We start from the raw sequence: 24,868 nt of genomic DNA, 5'->3' as shown, positions 1-24,868 counted from the left end.
CTCCTAGGCTGAAGAAGCCCTGGATCTGGCTTGTTCTCATAGACCGTGTTTTCTAGACTTTGTATCACTTCTGTTGGTTCAAACTGCTTGGCACAGGCCTTCATTTTCCAAAAGCGGCTTCCTCCCCGCAGACAACAGGACAAACAGATCTACAGTGACAGGATATGAAGCTCATATGTACAAACGTTAACAAATAAAGATGTGAGCAAAGGTGTGTATTAAGATGACTTTGAAATGTGGGGATGTTTGCTGCTTTGAATCTTCCTCTAGCTTTTCAGCTGTGAACACAGCCAGGTTGTTACACATGGCAGCTGAATTTGAGAGCAGGGGAAAGATCAGTAGTAACACAAGGTAGCTGAACGATAGTAGAAGCAGGGAGACAAGAATCTCCTCTTCTTCCCTGTCTTCTCCAGATTCTTGGCAGTTACAGAAAGCTGATGGTAGGGCCTCAGAGGTGAGAGCTCTTTTCCACTAATCCTGCAGACTCCTGGCAATGTCGCTTTGATGGCGTCACCCTCAGCACCGAAATTCACCAGCTCACTATCAGATTTAGGGAGAAAGAGTTGCGAAGTGCCTGTTTGTACACAGGTCACCCTGAATGTTCAGGAGTTTAAAAATCCAAAGGAACAATGAAGCACTTTGCAGGTGGAAGTGGCCACATTCATTGGGAGAATCTATCAGCTACAGGACATCGATGATGAATTTAAAGAGTTGGGCATTCCAGTCCAAGCTTTTTTTAGTTGACTTGCGGCTTGCACAGCTTGTCCTTTAGAGCATTGTTATCAGAGCGTTATTATATCAAGGTAATTAGAATTACTCACACAGCCCAGAATGTGGTAGGTTTTCCACATGAGCGAGACAGGATCCTTCCCTCAGGAGTTTAGCGATCTGCACAGGCAAAAGCAATGAGTTAGGAAGCAAGTGAAGATGCAGAGGTGTAAGTGCCAGTCTTATTGCCATCTGTGCTGTATTTACAGATCAGAAATCACTACTTCTAAAACCATACATAATCTATGATGTTTCGATAGGTTTAATTTTTTTTGTTTGCTTCTCAGCCTACATGTATTCAGGCGGGCTGCAGCCATTAGACGAGTATGCTGGAGATAAGAATTCTATCTCCATCCTAATTTTGTGCTTAGCGATGTTAGGTACCGAGAAGGCATGACTGTGTTGATCTGAAGTTCTGCTGCTGCTTAGAAGTGAGATGCAGTAATGGAGATGAGCTTCACTTCACTGTTCGTTTTAGTTTACTCAAGAGCTGTGTGCAAGAGCTTTCACTCAGAGGTACGTGCATATCAAAACGGTATGGATTTCAGTAGCTGATGTCAGGAGCTGACTCTATCAACAGCAGCAAAGCACATGATATGTGTAAGTGCCTTGCAAATACAATGAGGTGCTGGGGTTGTACTGAAGTATTTGGAATGCCTCCAAACTGCGTCCATGCCGAAACAAAGACTTGCGGCAGACTCTTCAGGCATCAAGCAGATGCTTCTTCCCCAGCTTATACCAGTCCCACACATACCGAAGTGCCTGTCTGTGCCAGGGTAAACTTGTGTATCTTGGGGCTAGTGGGTATGCTGAGCAATACATCCGTCTGTAGACGTGCCACTGGACAGCATGAACTATGTGGTGAAGAGGGTGTCTAGATGTGCAGCCTAACCCCAGCTGCTTTAAGATATTAATCACTGGAATACCACAATAGCTATGTGTTGCCTTTCTGTGGGGATGAAACTGTAACTCAATTTGCAATAAATTTCATGTTAAGTAATTGTCAAGGTTTTTAATTTGTTCCTTTTTATTTGCTAGTTATATTTTTCAGGTTTCTTTCTGGCAAAAATTACTGTACAATTTTAAGCCATAGTAAGGAAAGCCACCCCCTGTGGTGGCTAAATGTTTGTAGTGGAAACGCTGTCAGCATTTGCAAGAGGGAAGATGCTGATATCTGACTTCAGTTGGTGAAAAAAGAAATTTTGCTTCGGTGCATTTTGGCCCTCAGAGATGGCATCAGTAAAATTACATAGAAAAGGTGTCCCCACACACACCCCTGTTTATCAGCATTTTTGAAGTACAGTCATTCTGGCAGGAATTCAGATCTAGAATGTATTAACACCTTTTCCAGAGCACTTTTATCAGAGCTATTGTTTTCTGAAATAGGTCATAAAGACAATGAAAAAGGCAAGAAATAGCAAGAGAATTCTGTGTAGGAAAAAGTAACTTACTGGCTGCTGCTGGGGCTTGCTGCAAAAGTAAAATCGTTTTGATAAGATGTTTCCTGTTTAAATAGACATTTGACTATGTGTCCTTTGGCTTTAAGGAAGTCTCAAACAAAATCCCTTCCCAGTTGCTTAGCTGTCTGGGTGGTTTTTATTACTTTGAAGTTAGGCTTTATCTGCTGGCTTGGTTCACAGACTAGCTGGCTGCTTATCACATCTGTGGATCAAATCTTCAAAGGTTCTGTCTGAAGAGTTGGGATTTATGAGGTCACGTGGAATCCCCCTTGGAGGGAGTTCAGCCCACGGCAGCAGAATTGTGGGGAAAAGCTTTTGTCTGTAGGTGATACTGGGCAGGGGAGGGGCTCTGCGATGCACGGGAGGTATGTGTGTGTTGTGGGGTTGTGCTGATAGCCAGGGAAGCGTTGGATTGTGAGCGCTGGCCCATTTTCAGCACGCAACATATAGAGAATGTGGGAGACCAGAGTGCATTCCTAGACACAGACTCACCGTGTTGCTGCTTCCAGTAGAGCTGTGTGAAATGTCAGAAGGAATTAGACCCGTGCTGCAATTGACAACCACATTGGTCTCTGCAGCACTAGGCTTCACTGCACTTTCACAGCTTAGAAGCTGCACTGAATGGGTGAAAATGGTGATTTTATTCTTTTTTTTTCCAGAAAGGTGGCAGTTTATTAAAAGTCAACAAAAAAAGAGGGGAGGCAAGAAAAAACAACCCAAAAGGCTGCCTGGCTTTCTGCTTACTTCAACAGCGAGCAGCAGCTGTCAAATCTGCAGCCAAGACTGCCTTGTCCCAGCCCCAAGCGTCCCTTGAACAATATGCCAGCTGAGATGAGCACCTCCAACAGAAGCACATTTGAGTACTCTTGCCTCGGGAACACAGCATGATTTTCAGGCTGTGTTCAGGCATGCCAGGCTTTGCTGACTGTACAAAAATGGGAGGACTCGGTGCAGCAACATGTGTTTGTTGCATTTCTGAGTGTCTTGCAAACAGCTTTAGCTGATTAGGCCACTAGAGATCATGCTTGGCTTCAGAGCAAGCAAAATGATACAACTACACGTGCTGCAAGCAGGAGAGAGTACTCTGCTGTGCTGATTTATACCTCTCAGTTTCCATTCAGGAGATGAAGATTAGATTAAATGATTCCAATGATCTCTGTTAAAAGAGTGTTGCAAAGAAAGTTATTTTTCCTTGCAGCAGACTGTGAGTTACCTCCTGCAAAAGGATGAACAGATTGTAGGTACTGTGAAGGTAGTATAGCCCCGCACACTACTAGGATTTAGGAAGGTATGTAGCAAACATTAATTTGATGTGTTTGGAGATGTGGCCAGCTGTCTTTGTCAGACAAAGCATTCCTTGACTTCTCCATCAGAACGTGCCGCTGCTGCAAAGAGTAGTTTCAGGTTTATGCACTTGGCTCTTACTTTGGCAAAAGCTGCTATCTTTCAGCACTTACTAAGGCAGCCCCTCTTTGGATCAAAGCTCCACCCCTTGTGAAGAAGTAGAGCTTACTCAGCCTCTGCAGCTACACGCTGTCCTCCTGCCATGGCTCCTCCTCCCCTCCCACCCTTGGGTGGAACCAGAGAAGGGAAAACTTGACAATAGTTAGCAGGCAGCAGAGCTCGCAGGAGCATTTGCAGAAGCATGTCCAACTAGCCCGGTTAGCAGTGATTCTGTCCTTCCCAAGGGTGCCGCCGCCGCTGCCGAGCGCAGGAGAGGATGGTTATAGCCATGGGAGCCAGGAAAAATCTGGAAAGGAATGAGCAGCCGAGAGACCTGGCATTCCTTGGGCAGCTTCAAAGAGAGGTGAAGCATCTGAATCAGCGCAAGATTAAATGAGCACTGGCTGCTGCCATGTTGGCAGAACAGAGCTGTTCAGAAGCAGTTGGACAAGTTTGTGGCTGAGCCGGTTTATCCAGTCTTGAAGATGGGAAGTTACTTGTCTGCCCCAGCTTACTTCACTCCCAAGGATCCCTTTCGGTAAGTGTTGTACAGGATCAGCAGTGGATCTTCAAAGTGTCATTCCCCCCTGTAATGCTGTCCTCAGCAGTCAGTGTGTGGGGCGTGAAGAATGAGGTCCGGTGCTTGTATGCAGGGAACAGCTGGCCTCAAACCGGGATCCCGTCTTGCTCTGAGGAGGAGATGGGGAAGATTCTTACTAACAGCCTCTTCGCAGCTCTCTGGTACGAGGGAGCTGCGCCTGTGCTGTGAGGCAGCGTCTGCGTAGCCCAGGCAAGCAGACTCCCTTTCAGACCAGCGCTACCTATGCCGCTACCCCATGCCCCTGTGCTTTGCTCCGCTGCCAGAGGAATGAGATTACTAAGGCTGCTGCTGCTTATGTCTCTTCCAAAACTACTTGTGCTTGGGCATAGCACAGGGTGAGGTGAGGTGTGCTGTTGCGGGTTCAAGAAGGTGCTGTAATCTGCAGTTGAGGCAGTGCATAGTCTTGTTTGAGAAAAGAAATCAGGTACTCTACAGGTAACTGGGGACAAGCAGCACAGTTCCCTTACACGGAAAGGATTTTTTTCCTGTGATTTTTTTTTTTGTATTAACAATTGTTCTTGGTCCAATTGGACAAATGAGGCTTGAGAAGGGTGATAGCTACAGAATAAGGCTTTGATTGCATTACCTCTCCATAGTGAAAACTCTTAGTGGGGCTGAACACAACCAGGATGGTGGCTGACACTGATGTGCTGATATGGTGAATGGATGGGGAACGGCAAAGCTTGCAGTTTCATTGTCTCCCTCCTATTCCCCTCCACTCGGATTTTCTCATTATTGATCCTGTTTCTGCAAACACACTGTTGTACTGATTTGGGAGTAAGGAGCCTGTTGTTAAAACAGTCTAGGATAGGAGTGAATACTGCTGCGCAATTGCAAAGCTTCTTCAGGCAACTTTCTGAAACAGCATCCGCTTTCAGAAGGAAAGGGAGCAGGCCTTCACTATTTGTAATATGTGTAGGGCATCGTGCTAAGCCATAGATACACCTTCTCCTAAGTGTGTGGAAATGATTTGCATAGTCAGAGCTTAAACACTCTGTCTTCTAGTACTTAGTCTGTTTTGTAGCATCTGTTCTTCCTTGTCTAGTGTCTCTTATATAGCCAGTGCTCACACTTCTGCTAAAGTCCGGGTGAGAAGCCTTTGGGTTAGCTATGGGCGTGGGTTATGTTTTACTCTGCTCCTTTCTGTCTGTGTGACTGTCCTCTCCCCAGCTCTGCCTGCAGAATTGGAACCACAGCTTTTTCGAGCCTGTCTAGCGTTAACTGATCTAGCCTGACAGAGTGTGTGTGGGGGTGGATTTTGTTAATGAGCCCTTCTCAAAGGGATCTGTCTCCTCAGTGCCAGGGCAGTCTTTGCTTCCATGAGGGTATTGGCTTTCATTTAGATGTAAAAGAGATGCCACATCAATTGAATCTCCATCTCGCTGAAAACCAGGCTGGTTACCTGTTGTGACCTGATCCTCCTGCCACCCCCCCCAAAACCAAGTAGCCTTCAAGCAGTGATCTGTGAACTCTTTCTGCACCTGCTGTGCTACAGAGCATCCGGGCTGAAGACTGTACCCAGATGCTGCCTGGGGATGGATGCATTCCTGGAGGACGGCTATGGGAGGCAGATTAATTTATTCTTTATAACCAAGGCTGGGAAGTGAAGAATCATAATGTGTGGGACTGTATAATCAAAGCAGGGCTCTGCAGCTCTGAAAATGGTGGCTGGGCAGCAAGAGGAAACACATCAAGTGTGGCTGTTACCAGGCCTCCAAGAAACTTGATTACCATGCTTTGTTACTCTATAATAAGAATAGCAAATCATCTAGCAGAAAATTTGCGCTTTCTAATCTATAAAAGACAGAGGAGCAAGAAATCTTCCTTTCTTTTGGTTGTGGTGACTGGCAAAGATTAGCTTGCTTAATACCTCTAGAGTCATTGTATTCCTGTCTCCACTGATGTGAGCCCTGGCAGTGGCAGCGCTGGAATGCCACGCACTCTAGTTAGGAGAGGAAGGAAGAAGTGGTAACTCTTGTGTCTTCTGTGATAAAATTGTGACATAGCTCTTCAATGAGAGTCATGTGGAACAATCATGTGATACCTTTATCATTTGGGCAAAGGCACTGAAACAGTTGAAACAGTCTTAAAGCTATACCTGTGTGCTGTCAGTCAGTTCTCCACACCTGACAGATCTAAAGCCTTTGCTACATTACAGAATGGATGGTAAATAACAGAAGGTGCTGCTTGGCAATACAGGCCATAGCCATGTCCTCTTGCTGGCAGTGATTAACGTGGCAGCCAGTTAGACCCATTACCAGCACCTAGCCTTGCTGGGGCTGGTTGCTTTGTTCCTGTTGCCTCATTGCCCTGGGTGCGGTTCTGAGCCTTAAGCTGCAAACTTGTCCTGCCCAGGTTTGTTTAATTGCATAGCAAAGAACTGACTGCTTGCTGGCTCCACCCCATCACCTTCATTTTGCTATGGGTGTGTTGCAAATTATATACCAGTGCTTATTTCCAGATGGAAGCAAACTAATCAAAGTGCTGTAAGGTTGGAATTGAACCATGAAGAAGTAGGGGAAAGGTAAAAGGAAGACAAGCGTACCTGATCCTCTGGAGCCTGCCTAAACACAATTGCCATTGTGTTCCTTTTGCAGAAATTTTACATTTTCTTAGGGAGAAAAAGGAGTGGTTGAAGGTGAAATTGAAGAGTGGTGAGGAGGGGAGGGCGTTGTGCTTAAAAACAAATAAATAAACGGCCCACCTGCTTGGAGAGAACTTAGAAAGCCAGGTCTTGAATTCCTGGTGGAGCAGTCTCCAGTAGTGCTGTCTGCATCCCAAGCGCAGGTCTGGTCACAGCTCCCTGTTTGAAGATGTAATCATGCTTGGAGCACACACTGGTACAGGCATGCACGCAGAAGTCGGATAAGTCTGAGGGATCTGATTTGCCCATGCTGAGCCAGATGTTCCTGCCACAAGGTGATAGAAATCTTTGCTGTTAGTCTCCACTTGCTCTTTTCTCCCTCCCACTCACCTACTTGATCATTCAGCATGGGGTATTTACTGCAAATGAAAGCCAAAGGCTAGTGGTTGAAGGCAAAATGCATTGCAATGTCCTCTAGGTTTCTTGCATACCATGAGCAGGGTGTAACCGTGATAGTGCCCCACGGCTGAGGTTGGAATGGTGCATGTACCATGTATAGCAACGTTAAGCTACTGCTCCCCCTGCCTCAGACAAAATTGGCAGGGCCTCTTGCACGTGCTGGAGTTCTTACCTGTCACGGGGTGAGGGGGGGCGTGACTTGGAGCTCCTCAGCTGGGAGAACAAACACTATCAAAGCCAAATACATTAGAAGGAGCAACTTTCCTGAGGGTAGGGTTCGGCACTAAATACCTCATGAGGTGTGTTTTCCCCTAAAACCATAGGCTGCTTACAAGCAGCTTCACCTTGTTGCTTTCCAGTCTCTTGAGATGGAGCAAATAACTCTCTCCATGTTGGAACACGACCAGCTTCACATATCATCACGCTCATTACAAGCTGGTGGAGTTTACAAGGAATGTCTTTGGCACAAATAAGCTTTCAGGAAGCTTGTGAAAGGTGAAGTCAACCGTAGCTCTCATCTTAGACCTGGGAGCATGTAAGAAGTGCACCTCTGCTGCCACTAGCTGACTTCAGTGCACTTGGTGCTGTGGAGAGCTCTGCTGTCCAGGAGGGCACGCGCCTACCTAAACCCCCCACCCAGTGCAATGGGTTCCTCTCCGGTGTAGCAACTGAGTCAATTGTTGGGGTAAGGGAAAGAAGAAACTCCTCCTTCCACCATTGGGAAAGCATTTTCCTGACTACGGCACTGATCCTTGAGGTGTTTCTTTGAACCAGTTATTGGTGGCCAATCCGGCTTGGAGTCTGCACTCAGAAATGGCCAACACCAGACTAATTTTCCTTTTTAAAGTCTGAGAACGTGCTGCCCAGGGCTAATGGAAAAATCTTTAGTGATGCAACTGCTGTCTGTGTCTTATCTCTCCATTAAGTCACACCTCTGTGCTGCAGAAGTTAAACTCCCTTGCCCAGTGCATCCTGCTGAGGCAGGACTATTTTGTGTTCAGGAAGCCTGAAGATCTGTGTTCTCCTTGTGATTTGCTAAAATGATACCTGCGATAGAACTGCTGCATCTTTTTCCTTGGGGCTGGGGGGGTGTGTTTGCTTGTTTCTTTGGGGGCGTGTAGATAGAGGATTAATAATGGTTCCTTGTTGAAATGGGAGCTGACACTGATATCTGAAGAATTTTGAGACTCCCTTCATGAAATTAGAAAAATGGTTTTGTCTGTGGCTTTTTTGGTTGGTTATGTTTTTTTTTTTCTCAAGTGTTGTCATCAGCAGAAGGAAAGGGAAAGCAATTGGTGGGGAGAGGTGGAAGATTTTCATCACAGTTAATTGGTGGATGCAGTAAGTATGTGGAGCTCAAAAGATGAACTGCTTTGAAAGCTTGACCTCAAATGGATAATGTTGCAGTTGACCTTTTGGGAGAGGTCTACTTACAGAAGAGTAGAAAGACTTACACAAAGGTTGGTGCAAAACCTGGCTTTGTGTTGCATAGGAAAGTGAATCCTGCCTCTCTGTCCCCTTTCCTAAACTGTCTGAGGAGACAGGTCCTCTGGCACAAGATGGTGTGATGCTATAGAAACACTAAGTAGAAACGTAGGAGAGCTGTCTGTGTGCTGGACAACTCTGCAGCTGGAAGTCTGCATCCTGCAAGAGAGAGAAAGCAGAGGAGCAAAGTTTATAAGGCAGAATTTATAAACCCACTGATGTGTTTTAATAAATGGATGGGATTTGTTTCAAACTTTGGAAGTTTGTCTTTTCCTTTGTATTGGCTGACACCACCTCTCCTTACAAACCCTAGTTTTGGTGCTAATTTTCAGTTGAAAAAGCATTGGGAAATGGAAGGGGTTAGTACATCTGTAGCTAGAAGAGCTAGTGGTGGGCAGCTGCTGAATGTCTCTTTTCCCCATGCAGGAGAGGAACTTCTCCATTGGTTTGTGACTTGTTGCTAACCAGAACCTTGTTCTTTTGTTTCCTTCAAGGTGCTCTGAATGTCAGGATCCCCTCACTAACTGGTACTATGAGAAAGATGGGAAGCTGTACTGTCACAAAGACTACTGGGGGAAGTTTGGGGAATCCTGCCATGGCTGCTCTCTGCTGATGACTGGACCTGTGATGGTAAGGGCTCTAAAGGGCTGCCCGGAGGCAGGACATGCCTGTCTCCAACTGCTCAAAGTTGGTTGGGAGTTGCCCTACCTATTCAGATGACCAAATAAACGGAAAGTAATAGTCTCTTTGCTACTCTAATCAGATATTAGAAATGAGGCTTGTCTGTGCATCTTCTAGATAGAGATTAATTTTGAACGGGGGTAACTCTTAAAGGAGGGAATTGTGAGGATCTGAAGCATATGAACGAAGAAAGTAAGGTGCTGAAATGCACAGGCGTCAGAAGTAGAAAGGTGGTTAGCGGGACATCTGTTCAGTTTCTGTAGCACAGTGCCTCAGTGTCTCCATGGGGTGATTTTCCACTGCACTGCAGAGTCAAACCACTCATCTCAGGACAAGCAGCAGGTTCTGGCTTTGGGGAAGGTTGCCATCCAAGTCCCACCTGGACTGTGGCCAGAGTGCTTTTCTGGCTCAAAGTAGCGTTAGCCCCAATTGCTTTGAAACGTTGAATCTGCCTGCACAATATGGGGCTCCCTAAATGTTCCCCTCCTTGCCACTACCTTGCAAATATTTAACCTTTAAAACTGTCAAGAATGAAACGTAACCATTATTTTTCTAGGGCCTAAATAAAAGCAGCATGGTACCCAGTAATATGATGGCTACTTCAAAGGGAAGTGCTGAGAAAAGTGCAGACAATTTCTCGTTGCCCGCAGAAGTCTTTGCAAAATACTGTCAATAAGGGAAGTTCTCATAAGGAAAACAGAAAAACAGATCAATGAATAAAAATATTCTTTAAAGGTATTTTGTTGTCTCAGTCTCAGCTCACTTTTTTTTCCTGTCAGCTGGCTGGTAAAGTATCTGAATTTGTGCATTGCCTGTCTGCCAAAAAAAAAAGCCCTTTCAGCTTTATTAATTCAGGCGTAACATTAGTTATCTTGCCAAGAGCAACTGAACAGGAAGGTTTAATATCTTGTTTACTAGTCTGCAGCAGACTATCAGCTATTTTTGATAGTTGAGCAGCTGCCAAATATAGCAGAGGTTCCTGGGACAGAAGTTTTGCTTCGCATGTTGACGTGTTTGTTTCAGAGAGTTTTTGCAAACAAGGTGCCAAGGAAGGGGGTTCGGGAGAGGTAGAATGGGCTCATATAACCCTCCAGTAAAAAACTGCCGCTTGACTTTGAGATCTAAATGAACACGTTAATTAGAGAGGAAGGCAGTAGCTGCATCTGCTGATGGATTTTGGCCCTACTAAGCTACTCCCTTTTCTGTCTGTAGGTGGCTGGAGAATACAAGTATCACCCCGAGTGCTTTGCTTGCATGAGCTGCAAAGTGATCATTGAAGACGGGGACACTTATGCACTCGTGCAACATTCCACTCTCTACTGGTAAGACGAAGCTGCATGCTTTGCCACAGAGTTGCTCCCTGCTGTATGTGTAAGCCATGTTTAGCTGGCTCAGTGCTGTTGAGCCGAATGCTATGCTAAGGAATGTGAGGAAGCTGCCTTTTGAGGGAGGGAGGGAGGAAGGAAGGAATGGAGCAAGCACTAAAAACTACAGCTTATGGTCAATGAGAGAACTTAGAAGTGTGAGTTTGGTAGGGAGGGGTAGGACACTGCCATATTGACTTTCTTCACTTCTTTTAGTGGAAAATGCCATAACCAGATTGTGCTGACACCAATGATAGAAAAACACTCCACTGAGTCTCTGCGTGAGCAGCTGCCTTATACGCTGACCCTCATCTCCATGCCGGCAGCTACTGATGGCAAGAGGGGGTTCTCTGTGTCTGTTGAAGGTGGCTGCTCCAGCTATGCCACTGGTGTCCAGGTGAAAGAGTGAGTATGACAAGGTTGTGTGCAAGGTACATGGCTGTGCAGAGGGAGCTGGTGAAAATTCTGCAGTGCTGTTGTCCTGCCAGCTGCTTCAGCTGCTGAGGGGATCTGTCTCAGTACAACAGGGACCTGTGCTGGCTAATAGCCATTCGTGTGTGGTCTCCATTTTACTCTTGTGATGACCTTAATTGATAACTTTATTTCTCAGTGCCGTCTCCTTCACTGAACACAAAACATTTGGCGAATTGTAATGGACTAACAGTTTTTGCCACTGGGCAAATGAAGAGCTCTCCCCAAACAGCTCAGACCTAAGCATTTGGTCTAATGGTAGTTCCCTGTGTTGGTAGATTAGCATTGGTTTATTTCAGAATACCAATATGAAGGGAAGCATCAGATATCAAATATTTTGTGTAATTTTGGCTAAACTGACTTCCCACACACACTGTAATTCCCATGTTTAGAGTTAACAGGATGCACATCAGTCCAGATGTCCGAAACGCCATCCACCCTGCAGATCGTATCCTGGAGATTAATGGAGCTCCTATTCGTACATTACAGGTGGAGGAGGTGGGTAGAGTTCTGTTCTGAAGCCTCCTTCTCATCTGCCTGCCTATAGCTTTTCTGTTTCTCGGCACTGTTCTCCCACCCTACATACAGTGCCTGTACACTCATAGTACTCATGCTGACATTAGGAATAAACATGAAGACAAGCTTTGCTACTCCTTCCAGCTGGAGAGGAAAATGTAACAGATGGAAATGCAATTAGGATGCAGTTCTTATTTTGTGGCATTCAAACATGAAGGGACGTAATAAGAAAAGCGTAGGGCTTTGACATCTCGGAGGACAGAGAGGCCTGAAATAAGATTGAACCTGAGATCAATTTCTGTTGCAGCCTCATGCTTTGAAACTGCCCCTTGAGACAGGGAATCATTAAAACATCTCGAACATTACCTCTCGAGCATTACATAAAGGCTCTTCATGTAATGCTAGTGAAGTCCACTTTCTGATCCTTTTAGAGGCAACTGCTAATAGACAAAGGCTCAGCTGATCCTAGGGAAAAGTAAGTATTTGCAAGTAAATGCTTTATACAGATATCAGGTAATGCTGCAAGAATGTAGTGAGACCAGTATTACCTTCACTATGCAAGGGTTTTATTTATGGTTGTTGCTGAAGGGAATATTAGGAGTGCAATAGACATCTCTCAGATAAATCTCCATGTAGGTAGTTTTTGAACATTTCTCAGAAAAAGGAAAAAAAAAAAAGTGTTTGGTCACTTGTAGCTGACCAGAACGAAGAGGATTTGGATAGCATAAGGAACTTCTGTGTTGCTAGCTTGATTTGTCTGGTAGACAGCTGTGGTGTGCGCAACTAAACCACAACTATGGAGTGATCTCACTGAACTCTCTACTCTGATTCCTGAGGGGCATTCTTTTGTGTCTCCTCTATCTCCTGTCATTTGTGTTCCTCCTGTCTGCTATCATCCTGTCCTTTTGGTCTGATCGCAGGTGGAGGACTTGATTCGCAAGACAAGCCAGACGCTTCAGCTGCTGATAGAGCACGACCCTGTCTCGCAGCGCTTAGACAGGCTTCGTTTGGACTCCCGTCTTCCCACCCACATAAAGCCGCCCATTTCCCCACGCTCCCTCTCTCCATTGGACATCAAGGAGAATCTGGAAGGAACGCTCCGTCGTCGCTCCCTCAGGTAAAGACTTGGCAGTGCTGCCTCTGACCTAGCTTGCCTTTGCCCTGTGCTGCCTGGCTGGGCTGCTCTGTGCCTAAGACCTGCAATTGCAAATGACTGCAGAGACATGACTCATCTGTGATATGAGCCTTGGTAGAAACCTCAGGCGAAGCAGTGGAGAGCTTTAGATTCTGCTGTTGACATTCACTCTCTCCGTTCCCTTTCAGGGTGGCAAACTTTCCGTAATAAAAATAAGGAGCTCTACTTTTAACATAGGAAAGCTACTAAGTTTCACAGTTAGAAAAGGTAAAGGTCAGATTTTTACTAGCCTTAAATGGCTGCAGAAGAATGTGTCCTTAAAGGGAATACAGCTGAGACCTGGGATTTGGGGAAAAAAAATTGTCATCTTAGGCTGGGGCACTCACTTACTCATTTAGTCATTTACCAGTATTTTAAGCTTCATCTAGAGATAGCAAGAGCTGCACCTTCACAGCTACCTCCTTCTGTTCACAGATGTGTTGTTGTTAGGCAGCTCTGACTTGGAAGCTGCTCTAGGTTTGTACAGAGCTTCTATGGTGCTGGGAAAGCATCTGGCTTTTGAGATATGAAGAGCACTGAAGCACATCTAGAAACTGGTCCCTTAGGAGCTAATGATGGGATATCTTGTACCAAAAGTTTCCCAGCAGCTTCCCTGATCTTCCTGTCTCCTTTGTTTTCTAGGCGAAGTAACAGCATTTCTAAGTCTCCTGGCCCCAGTTCTCCAAAGGAGCCGCTCCTTCTGAGCCGTGACATCAGTCGTTCTGAATCCCTACGTTCCTCTTCTAGCTGCTCCCAGCAAATCTTCCGGCCCTGTGACCTGATTCATGGCGAAGTACTAGGAAAAGGATTTTTTGGACAAGCAATCAAGGTGAGGGAGGTCCCAAACATTCATCATTTACTTTGATTACAGCAATGTCTGCCTGTCTTGGGATCCTTTGCCACTGTCTCTCAGTGGCCTTGGCCCTGCTGATAGTGATCAGTCTTGGAACTCACCTGGTTTGCTCAGTGAGATCCATTTCTCTGTTTCATTTCCTCACCATGCGTGTCTCTGGCTGCAGGCAGTTTTGACTTTGTCTCCTTTGAATGTCAACCTTGGCCATACATACTCATCTCCTGAGTTAGACTTAAAGCTTCAGAGTGCCTGTGTCACAACAACCACATGGGTGACATGGTGAGAAAGGGGACCAAGCTACACGTTCTCTTACAAGCATCTTTCTTATGAAGAGGTGTATTCAACTCCCCAGCACAGCATTTCTCGCCCACCCTTACTGTGGCATGCTTGGGGGTTTGCCATGCTGATGTAGTGATCATCTCTGAACCCCCAGCAGAGCCTAAATGGCTTGTCAGTTTGGTGGTAGTCGTCAGGTCTTGCATGACTCTCACAATTAAAATCTCCATTAATAGCAGTTCTGTTATATTTAAGCTTTCCAGTCTTGATTCGGGGTGTTTCAGCAGCTCCCATCCTGGCACCCCTGACAGCAATAGGGGGCAGTTTCCTCTGCCTTACCAAGGTGCTGTGAGCTCCTCGGTACTCAGATTGCTGTTCACCTTGTTATGGGACTTCTCTCCTTACACCTGTATAAACTTCAGGTGTCCAGCCACCATATTCATCTCATGGTTCCATGGGAAGTGGTGAGCCAGTACTACAGACCCAATGCTTTTGATCCATACTAATAAGCATATTTCTCTCCTCCTCTGCTCATAGAGAAATAACAGGTCCAGGTAAGCGGAACCTTTCCTCTGTCGCATGCTTTTGTCATCTGCGTCCCCACAGTTAATGGCACAAATGCATTTATTTTCTGCTCAAATTACCCAATAGCCATCCTATTCTGGTGCATGCTCTGGGAGTTAAAATTGCCCTCTTGGATTTTCATGATGACACTTGTTTCAAATTTGCTGGTATGTCAGCTTAAGAATTCCACTTAGCCTTGTCTTGTCTTTGTCTTTTCACTTCCCTTTAAAATCTTGGGGTATTAGATGTCCCTGGCTTTCATGTCCCTGGCTGAAATGTGTGGTGTTCCCTGGCTCGCTACTTCTATATGGATGCTTGATTTCAGGTGCGAGCAGAAGAATATTGTACTCTTGCTTCTGTTGTGTTACTCCATGCATTCGTATTCCACCTCTGTCAGCCTTGCTGTGTCCCGTGGTTCTAAACAGAACTAGCGTGCCACAGTGTTTGCAACAGCTCATACGCTTCCTAAATACTACAACTGGGTCTTGTGTTCTGGAGGTTTTCTGAAAAGCTTTTTGTTTTAAAGGGCATGAGGCAAAAAAGTGACCCCTTTCTTGAGCTTCAGATTGACAGTTTTTAATGCAAAAAGTACTGTATCTGGTCAGAATAGTTCCTTTCTGTTCCTAGAGAGGCGGTGGTGGTTTAGTTACATGGAGATCTTAGGGAGACCGAGCTGTCCCAGTTAAGCAAATGAAGAGGAGAGGATTTCCAGGAAAACCTGCTCATCAGCACTTGGACCCTTTCTATTCATTCATGCACCATGTGCAAGCAAGGCAGAGCTGATTAAAAGAAACCTCTTGAACACAGCAAAATGCGAGGAACTAGTTGGCTACAGGCAAACAGCTGTTGAAGAACTGGAAATGCTTTCCATGTTGGGAGCCAGGAAATTTATTACCTGATGCTTATGCTGGATTTCTGTGTGTTTGCCACCATTCTGGGATATTCCTTGCAGGTAACAATACACTGCTCCCAAGGAGCATGGTGAAATAACTGCTTCCTGCCTTACCTGAACAGCCTGTACATCCCAGTTCCGCTTGCACATGAGTAGGTTTGATAAGCTCATCAGAAATCATCAGGCTTCAGAGTCCCCATGAAACCAAAGCATGTAGTAATCTAGTTTTAGGTGGTTTGGTTTCTGATGCAAGTGAACGTTGATTCCTTTGCTGATACAGAATGTAGTTTTTAGGGTCTGTGTACAAAATGTGAGCATCACGCTGGGCAAGTACTTTCTGTAAAGGGAATGTGAGGCATGCACAAGTATGGAACTGATGCCTTCAAAGGCTTTGGCAGCCTCTATGCATGCTCAGCCCTATGCTACCTAAAATGGAGACTTTAGCTCTCTAGTTCTTGGGATGCTGTTGATCTCTTGGTATGATCCTTTGTCAGCTTTAGGTAGTTTCTGTTTCACGTACAGAATCTTTGCTGAATTCTGAAAGGAGAAATTTTATGCAGTTTTCTGCAGATCCTTGGGCTCTGAATTTTCTCCCATCTATATTCCTCTCAGGGTGGAGGGGAATGTTACTCTCTCTTTCAGAAGAGCTGCAAGAGCATTGGAGCTATGTATTCTCAAACCTTGCCTGTAGTTGTGGTTTATGTTTCCACCAGGTGACTCACAAAGCAACAGGAAAGGTGATGGTGATGAAGGAGCTGATTCGCTGTGATGAGGAAACACAGAAGACTTTCTTGACAGAGGTAGGAGCAATATTTCAAAATGCTTCTGAGCCAGTAGTATGGTGGAACTCTTTTCCATCTTCTCCAGAGAAAGAGCGATCATGTCAGCAACCAGCAGGAATCAAGGTGCTGAGGAGGGGGACATCACACGGGGAAAACCTGACATGAGCTGAATGTTTGCTGCAGTGAAGTGTGAATCACTTACACTGAGCAACAGACATGGCTTCAGCTCCCAGTTCATTAATTTTTCAATGATAAAAAGCAGCCTGAGTCTGAGGCAAATTGAGCTGTGCAATAGATAAAGGATTTATCCCTTGAGCCTTGTGCATAAATACAAATGATGAGGGCAAATATCTGTAAGATATTTAAGACTCCTGCTTTATTTGAGCAAAACTATTTTCTTGGTGGTTGCCTACCATGTTTTTCAAAGTCAGATTTAGCTTAAAGGCAGCTCCCTAAACACCTGATGCTGCTATTCTGGCCCTGACACATGCTCAATACAGACCAGATAGCTGCCCTGGAGAGCTCCTGTCTCTTAAAAGTTAGCCAAACTCAAGGGTGCTGTCCTTAAAGACTAAGATCAGGTTAATTGCACAGTGTGAAAATGAAGAGGCAACAGTTAATTGACTGCCTTAAAGTTGGGGTTTGAGTGTACTCTGTGATCTCTGGAGGGGACCTCCAGCACTGGAGTGCTTGTCACCACAGAGCAGATCTGTCAGGACTTGTTCTGTTCTCTTCTTTGGGGTGGGCTGTCTCTGCTTCCCAGGTGAAAGTGATGCGCAGCCTGGATCACCCCAATGTGCTGAAGTTCATCGGTGTACTGTACAAGGACAAGAAGCTGAATCTCCTCACTGAGTATATTGAGGGGGGCACCCTGAAGGACTTCCTCCGCAATGCGGTGAGTATGGAAGCCTGGTAGACCTCTACTCAGTGAGGTTGACTGGTGTTGGTTGTACCAGCCTTATGGTGCTTGTTGTTAGTTGTCTAAAAGCTGCTGCTTAGCTGCGGGCGACTTGAGGCAGGAAGCGCTCTCTTCCTGGGGCTGTATCATCTTTCTCTGACTGCTGCAAGAGTCCGTGTTGTGGAGGAATTGCTGTCACCAGCTGGCTGGTAAGATAGTCCCTGACCTTTGAGGACTTGTCTTTCAGGACCCGTTTCCCTGGCAGCAGAAGGTCAGCTTTGCCAAAGGAATTGCCTCTGGAATGGTGAGTTGGACTGTCCCTTCATCACAGAGCAAACCTCCAGGGTCAGGGTTAGCTGCTGCAGCAGCGTGGTGCATGAGGAGTCGTGGGTGCTGCCTGACTACTAGCAACTGGTTGTTGAGGTCTGTAAATGTGACGGGACATACTCTCCTGGGAACCTCTTAACACCAAATGTTCTCCCTCTGTTCCAGGCTTACTTGCACTCCATGTGCATCATTCACAGAGACCTGAATTCACACAATTGCCTAATCAAGTTGGTGAGCTACACCTCTCTTCCTCACAGCATGCTGTTCCCCTCCTTGTCATCTTCCTCCCTTGGTTTTCTCCACATGATGTTGTTCCCTCTTCTGTCAGGGTGGAATGGATTTCAGAGAGGCTTTTAGTGCCCTAAACAAAGGAGCTTCATCTTCTCATAGGATTTTCCAGACTGATGTAGCTTTCACTGTTTCTTCATTCTGTTCTCTTAAGTCCTTTCCTGTGGTAGCATCTCCGATTAACAGTCGTGTTATGAGAGTTAGTACAGCTCTGTTCCTTATCTCAACTATGAAAAGTTCTCTACAGCTGCCTCTGTTCTTTTAACCACTTGATGACTTTATTGGCACTCAGGATTTAGACAAGTGTGCAGGTGTGTGCTCATATGTGTACTCTTTCTTTTTGAAATGCTAGGTCACAGATTTTTATGTAGCTTCATTCTCTCAAGTCTTGCCTTTTTCACTTGGCTGCAATATGAGATTAGCATGTAGGCTTCAAACCACCCAGGATGAAAGTCTAAGTTAATTCCGGCCAGGTAGAATAGGAGGGTCTGAAAGGAAGCTTGTCTGACAGCTTGCTACACTCATCTGGCTGCAGGAACCTTGCTAGTTGCCCTTACAGTGTAGTTGATAGTGAACAGGAATTGCAGCCTCTTTGCTCCTGAGAGGAATCCATGGCTTGTACTAAATCCCTTGTGTAGGATAAGACGGTGGTGGTGGCGGACTTTGGTCTGTCTCGGCTGATTGTGGAGGAAAGAAAAAAGCCCACCTTGGAGAAGCCATCTGCCAAGAAACGAACCCTACGCAAAAGTGACAGGAAAAAGCGCTACACAGTGGTTGGCAACCCATACTGGATGGCCCCAGAGATGCTAAATGGTAAGATACTGATACCAGGGTGCAGGTGAGGAGACAGCCTGTGACGAGGTATAGGGATGATAGGATTACCAAAAGCTTCTGGCCCCTAGTAACAATCAAACCTATTAAAGCCTATGGTTTTAGACCTGCTAGTGTGCAAGCTTATTTATACACACAGGTACCCTAGCTGCACTTTTCTTGTGGTTCCTGACCTGATAAGCCTTTGTACCAGGCAAGGTAATGTTTCTGGCTTGACAGCAGGATTCTTCAGGAGGGCAACAGACCTAAACTTGTTATGGTCCAGATAACAGGGAAGACAAAAGAGGCCTGAAATAAGTTTGAACCTGAGATCAATTTCTGTTGCAGCCTCATGCTTTGAAACTGCCCCTTGAGACAGGGAATCATTAAACTCCAGGGTGAGGCTTATGTGTGCTGTTACGTAGATCCAGGAAGAAGTCATGCTGCTACATTTGCTGAAGTCTCGGGATTGGGGTGGGAGTTGTCCAAGTGCAGGGAGATCTGGGTTTTGGCATGCAGCCCTCAATTGCATTAAGGATTAACTATATCCCTTAGGGGAAAAACTGCCCCTGCAGGAGTTGAAATAAGGGTGAAATACAATGGATACAGTTTCCTCCTAATGAGCAGGTCGGTCTGACCAGGCTGGCTGTGATTGATAGCAATATTGTCCAACATAGTCCACCAGGGAATGGAGGACTGGGCTCCTTTCCCCCAGCTCAGCTCTTCTCCATATTGCATTCTTGTGTGCTGTTTTGCTTTCCTTCTCTCAAGGCTACTGGAGCCTGAGGCTGCTTCTCAGAGCCTCTCTCAGACCTGGCATTTGTCAAGAGAATAGCAAGAGCGGAGTCTGACATCACCTCTCAAAGCAAGGCTGTTTACCAGATATTGGCTTAGGAGGGGAGTGTCTGTAAGCAGAGAATGGCATGCTGGAGCCAGTCTGCTTTCCCAGATTCAAAGTGCTGCTAGTGTGTAATTTATTAGCTCAGCAGTCACTGCAGCAGGGACTGGGCAGTCGCTGGCTGTTGGGAAAGCTGAACGCTGGCTCAGTGCACTGTAGAGATGCACTAGAACAGCAATCAATGGAAATGGGCAGAAGCTTTCCACAGTCATCCTTAGCATTTGCTCAGACCTCTGATACACAAGCCTTCCCTGTGCTGTCCTGTAATTCCCAGTCAGAAGCAAGAAGCAGGGTTAAAATATGTGATGGCAGTGTATAGAAAGATGCAGTTGTTATACATATCTTGGGGATTTAAGCCTTGCTTTGTCTCCTGTTTTAGGGCCCTCCAGGGAATAGGCTTAGTTCATCTTTGGACTGGCAGCTCCTGGAATAGCTGGATGGGGAACTGTCTCTCATAGAGCTGAATGTCTTATGTTTCCTGCAGGACAGAGCTACGATGAGACAGTGGACATCTTTTCATTTGGGATTGTTCTCTGTGAGGTAAGACCAGGACATTACATGGCATCTTTAATGGACTTCACCTTCCTCATTGCAGTTGCCTTGCACATGTTGTATCAGCCAGTTCTCTGGGTCAGTGTGCAGCCTGTGACCTAACAACACAGTGAATTAGGCTGGGAGTACGAGTTTACCCTGCCCCTGTTCCCTCAAGGAGGATAACTGTCTTGTAATGTTTTGGTCTCAGAGAGTGTTTCTTCCTGGACTGAAAGAAATACAGAGGTTCCTCCTGGACTGAGAGAAGCTATAAAAATGTCCATCAAGTTCTGACTGGGCCCTGGTATCCATTTGAATGTAGACATGTTCCCTAAAACTATGATACTTTTTTTTATTTCTACTGCCTCATTAAAAGAACAATCAGCTATATAATCTCAGCAAATTCAGGGCCTCCACTGTGGATGGCACACCCTTCAAAGAAGGGGAAACTGAAATCTGTTTGCAGGTTGATTAATGAAGCTTGCACCCTGAAGTCTGTTGGCTTTAGTTTATCTCTGAGCCAATACACAGTCTTACTGTCTGCAAAGCAAAGAGCAGCACTCAAAAGCTACAAGGTATTTTCAGTTTAAAAGGTGTGTAAGACCATGGAAATACAGATGGAAGGTAGGATGTTATGTGTGCGGATAAGAGCAGTTACAGGAACACCAGGGGAGACCAGCAGTTTCATCTTCAGTGTTTAGAAGAAGGGAACAAGCAAAATATCTGTGCATAAATCTTTGTGGCCTCATCTGGAGCTGTATTTACACTGGGTCCTCCTCTCAGAGAATGTTGTGGTTGTGAGTGATAGATTTAGGAACTTGAAAAATCTCTATGTGGGATTAAAACAATTGTTTCATCTAGGAAAAAGACAAATAAAGGGGTAGTAGCATATTAACATTTTCCTTGTCACCAAAATAAAAATACTAAAAAAAGAAGTTGCACACTCAGATAAGGAGGTAACGGTGCCAAAATACATAATGGGCGTTCCACTGCCTAGTTACAGGATGTGGTTGTCCTCCCGAGTTATTGGCATAGAAAAGCCTGGGTGGTTATATATAACACCCTTTTCGTGATACCCGATGAGGCTTTAAAGCTAATATTCTTCCCCAGGTGAGAGTTTGTATTGACATTGACCTTGGCTGAGTCCAGATCACCTCACAGCTCTCCACTGTGGGCTCCTTCCCTCTTATTGCACTTTGAGTCCCCTAGGGCTGGAGGTGGCAAGTGCAGCTCAGTGGGCTAGGTGGTGAGCACTGGGACTTCCGAGTGCTGGGGCAGGACTTCTGTTCCACCCAGCCCTTTCCTGTACTGCCTCTCGCCTTCAACCTCCTGGGTGTTGGTTATGGTTGTTCTTCTCTCCGCCCCTACACTCTGTCTGTGGGTGGGGTTCAACCTGCCAGTAGCAGAGCAACTCAGAATTTGCAGTGCTGTTGACTTCACACCATTGTTTAGGACAGGGTTTGTAGACCAAGGAGGTTTGCTGGTGGTGTAGTGAGAGGGGAGGGATGTGGTGGTGATGCAGGTTGTGTTGATTACCTGTGATCAGGAGGGGCCACATCATCCTCAGCAGCATACAGTACAGTAGCTGATCCAGCAGCGAGACGCTGTTGAGCTCTCTGGGCAGTGCATGTCATCCTGTATCTTCTAGCAGAGAAACCCTGGGGAGAAATAGAAGGGTGTCTGGGCCTTCACAACTGTGGCCACATCACCAGGTCTTGAAAAAGTTTCATGCGAAGTTTGTATGCACTGCCTTGCTCATTCCCCTGTGCAACTAGCCTAATTGGAAAGGAGGAACAGTATTTCTGCTCTTTCCCTTGCACCCTAATACTTTGAAGGAGCCTCTGCCCAATGCTGAAGTTCCCTGTTTATTAACACTCTGGAACTGTTACTGTATTTAAGCGCTTCTCTCATTTTTCCCTAGATTATAGGCCAGGTTTATGCTGACCCAGACTGTCTGCCACGCACACTGGATTTCGGCCTTAATGTCAAGCTGTTCTGGGAGAAGTTTGTTCCTGCTGACTGTCCTCCAGCCTTTTTCCCTCTGGCTGCCATTTGCTGCAGACTGGAACCAGAGAGCAGGTAGGTCTGGTGTCTGGAGGACTCCTCTTTGTAAGCCTGAAGCATGTGTCTGTATCCCCTTGGTGGAAAGATTGCTCTGCACACAGGGTGGAGAAGGGCTGTATTCCAGCCTTCTGTGGGAATGCTCAAAGGCTTCCATGAGGCGAGGCTAAAGACTCATCAACTTGGGAGAGAGACTGCTGTATATGGTAGAAGTCTCTGAAACAATTTCCAAGACAGACAGGGTAAAGGAGTTATTGTTCAGGGTTTCCAATGTACAAAAAGTAGGGGGAGACCTTGGCAGCAGCTCTGAAATGTGAATATTTCATTTGATTTCAGTTATGAAACCTGTAGCTTCAGAACAGTGTTGATGCCAAGTAGGTTCCAAAAGAGCCGGACCTTCCTGGTCATCGGTTGTAGATAAGGGTAACCCAGACAGATGGGATCTTGGCAATCTCGGAAGCTGAATGGGGAGAGATCATGTCCCTGCTCACACCTCTGTGCACGGGACAGTAGCCTGGATGGACAACTGGCTCAGCCTTTCCAGATGCTGTTCTGCTTTACTCTTTCTGGCTCACATTTCCTCACTGCTCCATCTAGGCCCCCTTTTTCCAAGTTGGAAGATTCCTTTGAAGCTCTCTCTCTCTACCTGGGAGAACTTGCCATCCCCCTCCCATCTGAGCTGGAAGAGCTAGACCACAACGTGAGTGTGCAGTACGGACTAAACCGTGACAAGCTACCTGAAAACACAACCTAGTCAGCTTGTCCTGCTGCCTGCTGGAGTTGAGATAAGTGACAGGGAGGGAGATGCACTTCAGCGACTTCCAGGGCATTAACGGGGCACCACGCTGTGTGTTTGCTGCATTGCCTCTCTCTCCCCACCCAACACCTCTCCTCTTGGACATCCTGATTCACTGTGGATTTCTGGCATGTTTCAGAAGCGAAAAGGGCTGTTTCCTGCCAACTGCACCTAGGAAAGCTGCTCAACACTATTTTTGTGGCTTGAGAAATCATTCTCTGGCCTTTTCAGGCTTCTCTACTGTGGTGCCTTAGAACTTGGCTGCAAGCTGTGAAGCCACCCTGGCCTGTCTGCCAGGGAGGGAATTGCTGTAGGAGACTCTCCTGGGCAAGGACCAGCACTTCTGGAACTGCTTCTTCCACTGACTGCCCTGCTCAGAAAGACGGGGAAATTGGACATCCAACAAAAGGCCCCACCAGACAGCGTGTGTGTGTGTGTATGTTTGTGCATGTGTTTTCCAGAAAAACCCACCAAGATTTTGGCCTCCAGTGTGCATCAGGGGAGGGAGTGAAAAGCCCCAGGAATTGGGCAGCTCTCCTGAAACACCTTGTCTGTGGGGAAGCATGTATGAATTTTTGTTTTGGTTTGGTTTTGTGGTTTTTTTCCTCCTCTGTCTCCGAATACCTCCAAAAGCCTGCCTAGAAACACTAAGACTGAGCTCTGCTTGCCCCTCCTGATGGTGAACAAGGCAGGCAGCAAATGAGCCACTTGAGCATCTTCAGACCCTGAGCCTGCACAGTGAGTTTGCTTGCCCAAGAACCTTAACCTAGGTGAAAGTATTTAGAACACAAACGTGTAGAACTGCACTAGGCGCTGGCTGTGGACGTCCCTGGAGTGCTGAACCTGCTTGAGCTTGTGGATGTGAGGTGGCAGAAGGTGCTCTTCAGAAAGCCCAAGGTCTGAAGTGGCTCAGATTTTGTGCATGGACAATGGCAAAGGGGGACATGCCCAACGTTACTTAAAGGATGGACTTGTCATGAACAGAAAAATGCTGGAGAACTTCCCATCCTCCCAGGAGCGGCAGCTGGAGAACTAATAATTCAGTTGCCATTACCTCATCCTTTCCTGCAGGCTGTGCAAGTTGCTCCCTTTGAAGGTCCTTCTTGCAGCTGTTGCTGCAGCACCTGAGATGATTCTCCAAACAGAAACTTTCCTCAGGGTCATTCCCTGCTTTTGGGGAGAAAAAATGGCTTGGAGTCATTGGGAGGTGGGTGGGGGTGTATTTGCTTCCAGCACTTCTCTTCTTCCTCCCTCAGTGGGAGAAGGAAGAAAGATAACTAACTGCTGCAGTAGCTCACGGGGTTGGCAGAACTGAACAAAAACCTGGCTCAAGTCCTACTCTTCAGTTTCACAAACATCTTGGTTTAACTGGATTTCTAGTGTGCTCCTTTCTCCCCCCTTCCCTTTGGTATTGAATGGTGGGGAATGGGTGTTAGTCTTTGCTGTTACTTTGATTTCCTCTCCCTACCCATGAGTTTAAAGTATTACGTAAGATAACATGGGACCAGTCATCACCTGACAAAAGGTGTGCAGGGGAGTTTAGTCAGTGTAGTAGTGTTTTAGAAACACTGGGGACTCCCTGTGCTGAGTCAGTGGAGGAGCCTCTCTAAACTGGGTCCAGTGGATTCGGGACTGTTAATAGGATTTGCCCTCTTTCACCCTCCCAGGCTGGTTTGTGAGAGGACCCCTGAAGGGGAGAGTTCTGGGTGATGTGTGGGTGGGATTTATGAACTGTGATTTGCACAGCTCAATGTTCTAACTAAATTAAAAAGCAGTAAATGTATGCTATGAAAACAAGATTGTGTTGTCTGTGTTACATAAAGCAGGAAACTGTAACTTTCTTGGGTTTCTACTGTTGTCACAAAATGGCAACACCAAAACTGCAC

The 24,868-nt window shown here is 46.1% G+C and overlaps 1 protein-coding gene across 2 annotated transcripts in view; it reads left to right on the top strand.

The window, feature by feature from the left end:
- The window catches only part of LIMK2 (LIM domain kinase 2), a gene marked incomplete at both ends in the record, with an annotated part of 30,262 nt that extends 7,322 nt beyond the window's left edge, over positions 1-22,940 (top strand). Inside the window, 15 exons of one of the 2 annotated variants that reach the window (XM_082007543.1) lie at positions 4,157-4,209; positions 9,295-9,430; positions 10,694-10,803; positions 11,062-11,250; positions 11,709-11,814; positions 12,753-12,949; positions 13,649-13,835; positions 16,305-16,391; positions 17,137-17,268; positions 17,519-17,575; positions 17,764-17,829; positions 18,525-18,699; positions 20,079-20,134; positions 22,047-22,204; positions 22,784-22,940. In XM_082007543.1, the coding sequence (XP_081863669.1) occupies positions 4,157-4,209; positions 9,295-9,430; positions 10,694-10,803; positions 11,062-11,250; positions 11,709-11,814; positions 12,753-12,949; positions 13,649-13,835; positions 16,305-16,391; positions 17,137-17,268; positions 17,519-17,575; positions 17,764-17,829; positions 18,525-18,699; positions 20,079-20,134; positions 22,047-22,204; positions 22,784-22,940 (1,866 nt within the window). Of the gene's footprint in view, positions 1-4,156; positions 4,210-9,294; positions 9,431-10,693; positions 10,804-11,061; positions 11,251-11,708; positions 11,815-12,752; positions 12,950-13,648; positions 13,836-16,304; positions 16,392-17,136; positions 17,269-17,518; positions 17,576-17,763; positions 17,830-18,524; positions 18,700-20,078; positions 20,135-22,046; positions 22,205-22,783 lie in introns of those variants that run through there. The other variant, XM_082007542.1, reaches the window with a different exon arrangement.
- Between the last annotated feature and the right edge of the window lie 1,928 nt (positions 22,941-24,868).

Source organism: Phaethon aethereus (assembly GCF_964289735.1).
Source record: "Phaethon aethereus genome assembly, chromosome: 17".
Taxonomy (NCBI): domain Eukaryota; kingdom Metazoa; phylum Chordata; class Aves; order Phaethontiformes; family Phaethontidae; genus Phaethon; species Phaethon aethereus.
The sequence above is the reverse complement of the archived record's forward strand: the minus strand, read 5'-3'. Positions and strand labels throughout refer to the sequence as shown.